General features: G+C 37.7%; 1 protein-coding gene across 1 annotated transcript in view; it reads left to right on the top strand.

Moving 5' to 3' along the window:
- The window catches only part of LOC140948200 (von Willebrand factor D and EGF domain-containing protein-like), a 34,892-nt gene extending 21,623 nt beyond the window's left edge, over positions 1 to 13,269 (top strand). Inside the window, exons 14-29 of the mRNA XM_073397420.1 lie at positions 1 to 58; positions 415 to 529; positions 940 to 1,344; positions 2,046 to 2,156; positions 2,653 to 2,763; positions 3,865 to 3,975; positions 5,582 to 5,776; positions 6,222 to 6,335; positions 6,511 to 6,624; positions 7,042 to 7,155; positions 7,907 to 8,020; positions 8,623 to 8,703; positions 9,049 to 9,149; positions 9,609 to 9,667; positions 11,211 to 11,365; positions 11,983 to 13,269. The exon at positions 1 to 58 is cut by the window's left edge and continues 206 nt beyond it. Coding sequence (XP_073253521.1) covers positions 1 to 58; positions 415 to 529; positions 940 to 1,344; positions 2,046 to 2,156; positions 2,653 to 2,763; positions 3,865 to 3,975; positions 5,582 to 5,776; positions 6,222 to 6,335; positions 6,511 to 6,624; positions 7,042 to 7,155; positions 7,907 to 8,020; positions 8,623 to 8,703; positions 9,049 to 9,149; positions 9,609 to 9,667; positions 11,211 to 11,365; positions 11,983 to 12,263 — 2,239 coding nt within the window. The 3' untranslated portion in view covers positions 12,264 to 13,269. The remainder of the gene's footprint in view (positions 59 to 414; positions 530 to 939; positions 1,345 to 2,045; positions 2,157 to 2,652; positions 2,764 to 3,864; positions 3,976 to 5,581; positions 5,777 to 6,221; positions 6,336 to 6,510; positions 6,625 to 7,041; positions 7,156 to 7,906; positions 8,021 to 8,622; positions 8,704 to 9,048; positions 9,150 to 9,608; positions 9,668 to 11,210; positions 11,366 to 11,982) is intronic.
- Positions 13,270 to 13,494: the final 225 nt, after the last annotated feature.

The raw sequence follows: 13,494 nt of genomic DNA on the forward strand, positions 1-13,494 counted from the left end.
TATATCCTATGATTCAGTTTGTATGGAGTGCAATGTTTCCACAGGTTGCGTTCTAAAGGCAAGCTTAACAATTTTACCCTGTCTTTTTTCGGATGTGTTAGAGTGAGATCGAACTAATTTTGGAATGAAAGTTTTCAGGCAATTGGCCATTACGTTTTACCGATTCATTGCCATAATCAGCTTCACAAACTTATCGTTACAATGAATAAAAAAAAAAGTTTTATAATCGAACCGGGCTGTCTGCTTTAGTCGAGAACAGAGACCAACACAGAACGGGTTAAGTACATACATACAACTACCAGGACAAAATATCTGAAAAAGACTGTTGTTATTGACAGTGACTGACGTTTCGACAACCTGTGAGGTAGTTATCTTCAGAGTCAAAGTGTTATGTTATTTTTATTTTACAATAAGGACAAATCCTGCTTTATCAAAGGCTACTGTTTTGCACCGAACGAACCAAACCCAAAGGACTGGTGTCAACAGTGTCTTCCCGAAATTAATAAAGCCGACTGGACCAAACGCCAAGGTACGTTCGACAAGGTGTTTGTCATTAGCTTTACAGTTACGACAGTGGACGGTGATCTCCAAACAAGAGGAGGAATAGGGGGTTGCCATTGGTCAGTTTAAGGCAATTTAATTTTTCCATAGACATTTTGTAAAACATATTTTGAAATGATGAATATAATTACGAGCTTCATATCCTCGGAAGGCTGCCATTTTCACGCAATAGCGATCACAAAAAGGAGAAAAGCGTGGTTTCATTTACGCATAAGCAGAATATTATTTGCAGTCAAACACAATTAGCCGACATTGCGAATGAGCAGACCATTATTTTTAGCAGTTATTTGCAGGTCACGTGGTGGGCTCTCGGCCAATGTAAAGGAATTAAAATTTGCATCGAATGATGATAATCCTTCTTTCTGTATATACTTTCAGTCAACCACCCTCCCAATGCTACCAATATAACTGACTACTATGCGGTATACGGCGAGAGGCTTGAACTGCCAATTGAAGTATCAGATCCAGAAGGAATGCCAATTACCATCTCTCTACTGGAAGGAAGTCCTAGGGACGCAATAGTGCACAGTAGTGTACTTCTTTGGAACGTCACAACAAACAAGACCACACATTTTTATTTCAAAGCTACTGACGCTTGCCAAGCTTCATCGACTTTCAACATCACCGTCACAGTAATTTTTTGCTCATGTCAAAACAATGGTAAATGTGTCCCTCAAACCCCGCGGGGGCGAGGGTCGTATTTGTGTGACTGCGCTCCCGGTTATACTGGAATGAACTGTTCAACTGAAATTAATGAATGTGATTCTTATCCCTGTTTCAGAGGTAAGTGATTATTTTTTCATGCCCAACCAGTGCCTTTTTTTCTCTCTTCCAGCTTAATGGGTTACTCAATTGTTACAAACGACATCCGAAGCTGGAAACAAGGGCATGTTCTGATTTGGGTCTAAGTGTCACACACGTATAATTTTCACTGGTCATGTTTACCGTCATAGTTTTCTTAACATTACCATCATTGGTAATTGTCAGATGATAACAACAGTTTAGCAATAAAACCTTTCACAGTTTAGCAGTAATGGATATCATTATTCTTGATAGGCTTTGCAAAATAGTTTGTCTTCTCCAGATTATGAAGTCGTTGTTTCGGTGTGTCGATGTCATTGTCAGAGCCATCATCGTCATCGTCATCGTCATCGTCATCGTCATCGTCATCGTCATCATCATCATCATCATCATCATCATCATTATCATCATAATTATCATCAGCAGCATCATTATCAAATATCATCAAATTCATTATTACTATTATTATCATTTAATTGAAATATATGAAATGAATCATATTAAGATCATGTTTATGATTATTAAAATTGCTACAACAATCGTCATCAAAATTATCGTTACTATTGACGTTTTCATTGATAAACCCCGCTTTGATTTTAACCTCTGTGTTATTTTCTGGCTTCCAACAGGTAACTCTGAATATCATTCATAGACTAACACATTTATCAATATTATCACATCAGGTCAATGCCAGGATCTACTTAACAATTATACCTGTATCTGTGAACTCGGATTTGATGGGAGAGATTGCGAAAATGATATCAATTATTGCAAGCCATCGCCCTGTGTACACGGTAAAATGTTATGTTAGCTTATTTATTATTGAGAGCTATTATTTTCGTTTCAATGACCAAGCTCGCCTCTGGGACAGGAAAGTGCATTTGAAGTGACAGACGAGAATATTTCATCGATGTTATAGAATTAAAGAAATTCAAAACTAAATGTTCATTTTTATTACTGCTTTGTTTATTCAAGTTGTTCGATCTCATTCTAGCCGATATATCAGATGAAAAGTTTGGTTCGAATCATTAAGAGAATTCTTAAAATATTACTACTTTTATTGTCACTAACATAAAATCATTATTATCAGTCATTTCCTCTAAAGATTTTTATCAAGCGTAATATTGTTTTCGTTTTCACACGACTCAAAGTACCTTGCTTACATGCAAATAATAACCAGTTTTAGAGTTAACAACTAGTTTCTTTCAACTCTTAAGTCACAGTTCCCCCAATTAGCATAATTATTTTCTTTTTCGTATCATAAAAATATTATGTACATTTTGATCACAGGCAATTGCACTGATGATGTTTACAGTTACATCTGCAAGTGTGAGGCCGGTTGGACTGGAAAAAGATGTGAAGTAGAGATAGACGAATGTGAATCATCACCGTGTGTCAATGGTAACTGATCTTTCCTTTTACCAACGTTTATTCCTCAGTTTGTCCGTAATAAGTTTTTTGTCGTAAATTTTGTTGAATATGAATGTCCTGGTGTGTGTTATCCTGTGTAGGACTGTTCGTGTGGAACAAAAACATTACTTGTTTCGGTAGCCTGTACAAAAGTCTTGATCGAACGCGCCAATTACATTCAACCTATACTTATGACCTCACATGCTGAGATATTTGCTAAGTATTGCTTCATAACAACGGACCGTTATTGACAAACTTTGGAGGGCTTCGTGAAACCGTCCCCTCAATGAATAGTTGTCTGTTAAAAAAGAGCGCGGGCAACAGAGCTAATCGATTACGCATCATGTCGAATACCTTGAATTCTTTTCGATTCATTTGTTCTGGAATAAAACCTCTATATACTTCCTCCTCCCCTAACCTTTCTAAAGCCCCGTTGAAACAGACGCAACACATATTGTTGGCCAACAACTCCCATTATTGTTGGATGTTACATGTTGCGTCTGTTTGCACACCCTGTTACATGTTGTTGCGTGTTGTTGGGAGATGATGCGCAAAGTTTGAAACTGGTCAAACTTTCAGCTACGTGCAAACTGACACATCAACTCTCAACACTGTTAGACCAACAAAGTTGGGAGTTGTTGCGTCCGTTTGTAAGTAGCTTAAGGTCACGGATACGCACGATAAATTTCTGAACTGCCTATTTTCACCACTACAGTACTGTGCAAAAAAATGAGAGCGAATTTCACCGAACAAATCGCGAACTTTCGTTTCAGACGAAAATTCGGCGAAATTTTGACGCATCTGTTGCTCTAGTCCCTGCGAAATTTCGGAAGCTACGTGATGAACTGTAACGAAAGTTCGCGGCATGAACCGAAATTTCGTTCTTAACTGACGAGGGCGCGGCTGTTTAAAGCAGGATTAAGTTAACCTAGGATTAGAGCGAAATTTGACTTTAATTGTAAACGCTCACAAAGCAGATTCATATGGCTTCTTTTTGTAGGTGACAGAAGGGTACATCTATAAATTTTTTGAAGTTTTCAAATTGTTTTCACCTTACATTTGGCACTTAGCACAATTTTCTTTATGTTGAAGAGACATGCAAGGACCAGTTAAATGGCTACCAATGTCAGTGTCAACTGGGATATACTGGGATAAACTGCGATGTAAACATTGACGAGTGCCAGTCATCTCCTTGCAAAAACGGTATCATAATTCACTTTATATGAAGCTTAACCTTGTACACTCTAGCGTAATTGATAACTTAATCGAAGGATAACTTTGGTTATCGCCCAGGCAATCGCTGTAGAGAACAACATAAACTGTTTGTCTAGTCAACCTTAATTGGTTGTAATAATTTGATGTGGCGATTTTGTTCATATCTCTGTTTACTTGTTAATGTTTTCGCTCAGCTCGTTTGTAAGTACGACGTACGTACGACGACCCAAATATGAGATTCGACTTTGACTAAATGTGAGAGACAGCTACTTAAACAAGACAAGTATCAGTTCGGTCCCACTGGTACGTCAAGACGAAAAAACATACTTACATTATCATTAATAACCTATTTACTCGAGTACGAACACGTGTTTTGAGTAAGAAGCCCATTTAAGGCCGTCAGATAGTATTTGATTTCGTTTACGAGCAGATAAATTTTAAAGAAGTAATGTCGATTTTTAATGGCGCCGTAGCAGCTGTATTCTGTTAAGTTTCGGTTTTGATTAAACGGTCACATTTAGTAAGGGAGTTATATAGCACATATTTGCTCAAAGTTTAACGCTTATGGTACTTATACCCATGGAACTTGCCTGGACAAGGTGAACGGCTTCAGTTGTACCTGCGACGCTGGATTCAGTGGAGTATTATGCGAAGTTAATGTGGACGACTGCCGTCAAGCTTCCTGCGGAAATGGTGAAATATTCGCAATTACATTTTACTCTCGCACTCATTTAAAATTTAATGTAAGTGAAAACGAGCAATCAATGCCACCGCCGTTCGCATGACTAGACTCCTGTCACGTGCACTTGTCACGTGTTATCTCTTAACCATTAAACCCTCAGAGTGACAAATTTTACCATGACGTTTTCAATGAGTAAATGAGCAGCCACTGGAAAAAAGATCTGAAAATACATCGGTATCAGATCCTGATGATAATGATGATTATGGAAATACAACACGATATGCTTTTTGAACTCTTCCAGAACTTAAACTATAGCTAGGTCAGACTCGGCGTACACACAATTCTCAAATAGCCCTTTTCCTCTCTCCCGTTGCTTTTGCTAATATTGCTCAGACCCGAAAGGTACAGTCAGTATAGGAATTAAAATGTTTGAAATATTTGCCGACTCAACATCTGTATGGATCGTTATAGAATACCCAATATATAAAAAAAAATACTTAAGCAATAGACCACACTTTCTATGGGTTTACCGGCGTGATAACCCACGCGGGATGTTGGGAGAACACGAGAAACGCTTGTAAATCACTAGCCTAAGGCGAGTGATTTACCAGCTTTTCGAGTGTTCTCTCAACATCCCAAGTGGGTTATCACGCCCGTAAGCCCATAGAAAGTGTGGTCTATTGCTTTTATAAAAGAACTTTAAGTAAAACTATGAGTTTACCGGCTCAATAAACCATAGGTTTTTAACCAATCAAAAGCGCGTATTATCTTAGTTATTTTATAAAAGGTTATATGTCTGACTTAAACGCCTGAGCCTCAAGACATGCATTCATGGAAGTTGATAGTTGAATGTTGAATGGCGAAAACATTCGCGACTACAATAATTGTAACTTTTTCTTTGTTTTTACTCAGGTACTTGCCTTGATGGAGTGAACAATTACAGCTGCATTTGTAATGCTGGTTTTACGGGGCGACACTGCGATGTTCTTATTACAAGTTGTAGCAACGATACTTGTTTCCCCGGTGTGCCTTGTACGGAAAATAATAACTCTATCTCCTGTGGTTCTTGCCCATCTGGTTTCACGGGAGACGGGAAAAACTGCAAAGGTAGGATAGAAAACAAGGTCGTGCAACTTTCAGACTTAATCTGGCCAATGTCAACCTCTCATAAGCGACCACACCTTCGCGAGCGACCGCGGCAAGTTTTGAAGGTGATGGTCGGGTATTTTAAACTTTCCCTTGATTTACCCTCCCAACATACCATTTGACAAATGGTGTGATCGAACATCACTGTAACTTGGACAATACTACAGCTCACAACCACTGAAGAGACACAGTCGGGGATTTGTTTTTTGGTAGCGATTTCTTTTTTTAACTGAGATCGAGAACAATAACGGAAATGTTGGACCTGTTATTGGTAAGGTAAAAAGTTACCCCCGCACCAAATCTTAAACATAATTATGGTTACTCCCATACAAAAGGTTCGACTGTACATGCATATCCACAGTCTAAGTTAGACATTGCAATTTACTTTTCTGAATTCCTTTGACAGATATCGATGATTGTGCTAGCCACCCATGTTTTAATAACGGTTCGTGCTTGGATGCTGTCAACAGCTACTCTTGCAATTGCTTAGAAGGTTTTAACGGAAGTCGTTGTGAGATTAGTAAGTTTCCACGTTGTACGTACGTTGTATTTGCATCTATCCACACAATCATCCCATCAACAATATATCTATCCCGTGATAATTTCATTCGTACGTTTCTCCATCCCGGCTTTCTTCCCGACTTGTCTTACGCCAATTCAAAGACTAAATTTTCTGGTGATTATCTTATTTACAGACGTCGACGATTGTGTTAATCACACCTGTGCTAACGGTGGATCTTGCATGGATGGCGTAAGTACCTACACTTGCAATTGCCCACCAGGTTTTACTGGAACGTATTGCGAGAAAGGTAAAGTTTCTAACACTTTAGAACTTTTAACACTTATTTTCCAAGGAATCCAATAATTCCACTGTTCTGTCAGGTATAAAAAGCTGAGACAGTTTTTTTTGTAAAATGTTTAGTTTTAACTACTTTCAATTACCAAAATAAATTGTAAAATTCATTGAGTGAATTTAGTTTTTCCAATAGGTGTACAGCAATGAGTCATCTTCTATTTTTAGCGATGGATTATAGATATGGTAATGGTTATAAATACTACCACAAGAATCCCAAGATTAGGTGTTGCGTTTTCCTAACGTCGAACGCAATTAATAGTAGTAGTAGTGGTAGTGGTAGTGGTATTGGTACTGGTAGTGGTAGTGTTAGTGTTAGTGGTAGTAGTAATAGTATTCAGGTGATTATATTATTGTTATTCTTTATTTACAGACATAGATGACTATATTAATAACAAATGTAAAAACGATGCCACATGCATAGATGGCGTGAATAGCTACACCTGCAACTGTTCAGTTGGTTATACTGGCGGTTACTGTGAGAATAGTAAGTTAGAAAATTTATTTTATATTATCAGTTTGAATCTTTCAGTTTTCTGTCATTTACTCATTTTTACGTTGTGTTTTGACGTTATCAAACGGTCGCGCGGTAATGCGAGATTAATAGACCATTTTCACGATGAGGTAAATATGATAAATTGTCCTCATGGATATTTAACTTTCATTATCCTAGTGATTTTTAAAGAACAGTAACCCTAATTTGCACAATAAAGCAAAACTCTGGAGGGTTTGGGTAGTAGTGGTAGTGGCAGGGGAGGCAGTCAGTAGCGGCTGCGGTGGCGGCGACGGCATCGGTAGCACCAGCAGTAGCAGAAGCAGAGCAGTAGTTGGTTAAGCTAATTTTCATTTCAGGGATATTAATTAATCTGTCATTTCCTGGCCAATCAAAAAATGGAGGAGTTAACGACAATGTCCCCAAACCTCTCACGAGTTCGATTGGCTGCTTAGTCACAATATTCTGTAACGCTGACAGCGACCGATATTGTTGTTTTCAAATACTCCTTGGTGAAAGATGGGGCGGTAAAGAGATTGTATTATGGAGATTCGAAAACAGTCAATCAGAACGATTGTAAATGAAAAAGTTCAACCGCTTTCTCTTCATTATTAAAGGAGAGTTGGTCACTTTCAAGATTGTTTCCCGTTCAGATGATGCCGCGCTTTCACGTCATTGACAGGAGTGATTCTCACTCAACCAAGTTTCTTTAGTTGCGCTAAAGTTTTGAGCGGTTTGCTTTCAGACATCGATGATTGTATCAGTGTTACTTGCAACAACGGCGGTACCTGTGAAGATGGAATAAATAGCTTCACCTGTGTTTGTTCATATGGATACACGGGAAAATTTTGTGATACAGGTAAGCAACAAGTCTCTGTTTCTAGAAATCATGGAAGGCGAGAGGTAGCATTTGTTTCACTCTTTCATGGTCGTGACGCATCTACAATTAAGCGGGCAACAACAGCGTACAACAGACCAAAGAAGACGCTGGATACCCAAGATATTAATCGATGTTGCCATGAAGTTTTCCTGCCTGCGAATTGAATTTGATTTTTTGTTACCTTCCTCAATTTTCACTGCAGGTAAGCTGGTAACTGCAATAAATTGTAAAAGGTATTTTTTTCCATATCAATAATCTGCCTCGTAGTATCGACATTTTGCCTCCAAAAAAGAATTTCTTTGACGAAAGAAACGAAGTATTGCCACCTCCCCCACTTTAAAACTGTAAAAGCCCCCCTGCGGGAAAGAGCTTTAGTAGTTCTTAAAAAAATAGTTACCCCAGATAGGCGATTACCATAAACAAATACCCTTTACAAAAGACAAAAATAAATGAACAAATAAATAGAAGAACAAATAACAGTATTGTGGCTGGCATAATGGAAGGGCCGCTGCAAGTTATTGGGTTAAGTCAACTGAGCTAATTGTGTTTCGGTAAATAAATGTTATAGTATTTTATTTCAGAGTTACCGACTACATCTTCAGAGAGTACCACAGAGCCGGCAAAACCAACAACCGATGAACTCTCCAATGAACGGAAGACAGGTTGATATATTGACATCCATGAAAAAATAAGAAACATGTGCCACTTTTATGTCATACCTCGTAACCATGACAACCAATTGTCACCAAACTTGCCAAAAATGTGTCTAAACATTAGAGAACCGCTAGAAAGAGTGGTGAGGTTCTATAAAAGTCAGATAATTTATTTATTAATATCATTATTATTATTGATTATATCTATTATTATCATTGTCATCGTCATCATCATCATCATCATCATCATCATCATTATTATCATCATGTTTTTATCAAAAACAGTGCTATCATTATTTGCCATTACGACAGCAATATCTACTTCACATCTCTGTACATTTTATTTTTCACCAGATTTCACTTTCGAAATTCGAGTTAACGAGAAGTGGGACGACCAATTAGGGGATAAAGACAGTGAGAAATATAAGAAAATATCCACATTGCTCAAAGAACAGGTATAGTCAAACACGGATGTACAACATCTTTTATTTTCTTGTCGGCAAAGCTTTTCACTTGCGAATCCCTTCTTAATCCCTACCCACAGCTTAAGCTCCCACTGCCTTGCTTTCACTCGCGCTTCCATAGTCACGTATTTACTTAAATAGAGCCTTCTTTCCACATGAAGTCACGGTCGCCATGTTAGTGTCCCAAGACAATCAAACGGTGACCATGAACTAGTCCTGTTGGAGTTCAACTCTTTTCGTATGCAAACGCAATAAACTTTCATGGCTGCTGGCTCCGCGAGTGACGAGAAAGCACTATGGTGGGCTAAGTGAAGCGACGAGAAAAATTTCGCTTGACGTTGCCAAAGTAATCCTAATTTTGATTCCCATTTGGGATCTTTGTTCGTAAATACACGGGGGAACTCTAAATTTATAGTTTTAATCTAATGCATTCTTTCATCGACATTGCAGATTTTAAAGGCATATTCTGGAAATTCTAAACTTCAAAATGTTGAGATAATTTCACTCAGGTATTGTGTGTTTAAATGCTGAAATTATTATTCTTGATATTTTTAAAGGCTTCATCATCAACATGTACCATTGACAATTCCATTGACATTAATATATAGATTTAGCCAGGGCTAAAAGCGAAGCTCTGGTTAATAATACTTGAAAACAAAAAAAATTAAATCGTGTAATGCTAAACGGGGAGGGCAATGAAAATGGCATCAAGATCAATAGATCTAATTAGCAAAAAAACAAATTGCACGTGCAGCACACTTTTTTTTCTAATTAGCAAAAAAAAACACGCACGTGCAGCACGCTTTTTGTCTTTCTTTGCCGTTGTTTTGCATAACTACAACGCTGTTTTGTAGGACTAAAACGTCAAACTTCCTAGTTACACATTATTTTTATGGAGGAATTGTCGTATGTGCTCACCCAATATTTTGTCTCCTGTGCGGTTCATGTTCGCTTATATTTTTCACTGCCGCACATTTTCACTTTGCTGGCCGCTAGCATTTCTCATTGTCTCACAGCCGCTTTGAATTTTCATGTTTTTCTTCCTACAAAATTCGTCTCTTTTGTTTTCAATCACTCGCTCTAGCTCTTTCTCTGTTATCCACGTGAGTGTAAACATCAAAAATAACGTCGCAAAAGTGACACGACGTTGTTGTTGTTTTTTCTTTCTAAAAGTCCGGGCGGCCATGCGATTTCTTTCCGTTGCATTTGGGTTGCCATACCTGTTGATTGAATTATTTGACATTGGTATACCTGTGGTGCGGACGGACGGTCGGGCGGGCGGGCGGTCGTTGTACGGTCACGTGATTACCAAATTTTCTCGGATGGGTAGTTTACCACATTTTTTTACCCATGGTGCTCCGCTGCGCGCTGCGCGCGCGAGAGCTCCGCTATTATTCAGTGAAAATTATTATCATTATTATTATTATTATTATTATTATCATTATTATTAATATATGACAAATGAATCCTTAATTTTGAGGCGAAATTTCTTTATTTCATGCAGATGTGAAATAAGTTAATAGTCAGGCCAATTACTTGCATTCCAATTCTCATAATTATTTTCTCTTACCTAAACGCGCGTGAGACTTTTCCTTAACTTCAATCGTCACCAGTTGATTACACATTTTAACAAGAAAAAATAAAAAAAGAACGTTTAAAAAACTCTCTGTTCAGAAAAATACTGAGGCCCCTTCAAAACCTACCGGAAATTTTCTTAAAAAACGGAGATTTTCTTTTCGTTCACATGTAAACTGCGTTTTCGGCCACCGTGTGTGGAAGAACGAAAACGGAGGCTTTTCAATACGAAGATGTCATACATCAGTCATTTACTACTAGCATTACGCATGCTCTGTAAGGGATGCTATAGTTTCCATCGTTTTTAAGCGTTTTCCTGTGGACGTGGATCGATTCAAATACGCTTCGTGTGGACGCGTATTGTTGAAAGCGGAGAAACGAAATTTTCTTTTTCAAGAATATCCCGGATACATACAGACGGGGGCCTTAATTTTTTTGCGATGTTGAATTCATTTTCTTAAATTCCAATTTACATAGGAAAGGCAGCATTATAGCTGAATTTAAACTGACGTTTAAAACAAGTCTAACTGCCAAAGAAGCCATGGCCCCACTAAAGAAAGAAACAGCCGATGGAAAATTAGGGGGCTTAGAGGTGGACTCAAACTCTTTAAAACTTAAAGACAACAATCAAGGTAAACGGGTTGAACCCTGGATACATGGTATAAGTAGACTGAATATATATATGGTCGTAGAGTATAGCTCCCCTAGTGTCGAAATTTCTGCCAAGGCCGTCAACACAGTGAAAGTGAGTTGTAACTTTTGTCTATAGTATTGGACTCTACATGGTAATTGACATGATTAGTCAATTAGGTCGGCACTCGCTGTATCAATTTATTATAGGATGTGAAGACTCTAAACGCTTCCCAACAATTCATCCATGTTTTTCTTAGTTAGTAAACCAGCTTTCTAAAGTGATTCGTTTGTAGTGAACTGAAGAGAACGTTATATATTCATCAGGACTGCAGAAACCGCGATCATTCCTCTGACCATCAGCATTAGATCTTCGAGTGAGAGTATTTTGTGAGATGGTATTTGATTTTTATTCACAGGTAGTCACTTTGAGATATAAAACCTATTTCATACGAAATTTAAAATTTATTGCCTCGACAGTTTCGTTTAAAATTGAAAAAAAATTATTAGTCGGGTCAGATTGTATCATTGTAAATAAAACCCAATAAAACTATCTCCAATTGCATATTTTCGTATGAATGACGTTTGTATTTCACCTAATTATTATTGTCTTACACAGGTGGAAATAAGGAGGAAGGGTCCAGCAAGTCGTCCAATCTGCCGTTAATTATTGGGGTTACGTGCGGTGCTGTTGTGGTAATTGCCGTCATCATAATCTTGGTCGTTTTCCACTGTAAACGCTCTACTCCAGGTGGTAGCAACAGTCGTGTTGGGGATGCCATGCCTGATGAAGGAAGCGGCTCGAAACGAGAGCGATACGAATTGAAACCAACAGATTCGCAGGAAGAAAACATTGTCTTGGTGGAGGAAAAAGGCATTAGTAACCAAGCAATGGAATAAACGACCTTTTGATACCTCAACCCCCGTCTTGTTTAAACACTCTGATTTTCTGATTTAACGAAATACTATTTAACCCGATGTAGAAAATGTGCGTATAAGCGACGCTTCTTTCGACAGTAATTCACTGTCTTCGATGGGGCAGGGTCAAGTATCGTCACATGACCTCAAACTTGAAACCTAAACGCAGATTCTAAGCGCCTTAAAGGCATCAGATATTTTAGATTTATAACTACAAAATTTTGCGACTGCGGCTATCCATATGATAACAATAGGGATATTTAGCGAAGACTAAAGAATGGTATCAGTCAAAGTACGTCAGTATTTCTACTCAATCTGGCGTAAAACCTTAAAAATTCTCTCATAATTGTGAAGGCATATCCTCACTGCTTGCAAATTTTCAAGTTTTTGACTACTTGTATTTAGTTTGTATTTTTTAAATGTTTTTTCTTTTAGTTTTAGATTTTTTTTAGAAATAGATAAAACGTTGTTTTCGGTTTTACAACACTAAAAATTAAAACCGCGCTTAAGTGTCAGTTGACATAACAGAAGCTTCACCTTGATTTATTTCAGTGTTACATTAACTAGAGATGAGTGTGACGTCACGTTACCATGGTAGATAGATCTCAACAATCTTTTTTGACAGAGACGGAGAAAAGAATGTGCTACCGCTTTGTTACCCAAGTGCAATCACGCACAGGTCATAGATGTCGATATTTTCGTGTTTTTTTTTTCCGCCATAAAGGCAAGACCACGGTTTGTTGAGGTCTAGGAATTTGGCTACCATGGCAATGTGACGACCTATATCCGTTAAGCTTATTAGGACATTTTTGTAGACCATAACACTTAGATGGATGGTTCTGTATCACTGTATAGTTTGTTCTTTTGTAGGTACCCCTCAAGAACCTTGAAGGTTACTTTACTAGAAGGATTCGCATTATGAAATATAAAGTTATCACATAATTCTACAAAACGTGTGGCGAAATTAAATAAAAGATGCTTGTATGCATGTAGATTGCTTTTTTTTTGTGGCTGAATAAATAATTATATTTGAAAAAATTTATTACTTGTCCAAGGAAAAAATGACCTTTTTTCATGTCTACAAAAAATAATAATAAAATAAAACTATATAAAAACATGGAGAAACCCGATATTTTTCCAGCGACCATGTTGACTGACGTCACAGATCCTGCAGCGAAACATTCCATAACATTTACACTGCGAGATTATATAT

Source organism: Porites lutea, chromosome 9, assembly GCF_958299795.1.
Source record: "Porites lutea chromosome 9, jaPorLute2.1, whole genome shotgun sequence".
NCBI classification, from domain to species: domain Eukaryota; kingdom Metazoa; phylum Cnidaria; class Anthozoa; order Scleractinia; family Poritidae; genus Porites; species Porites lutea.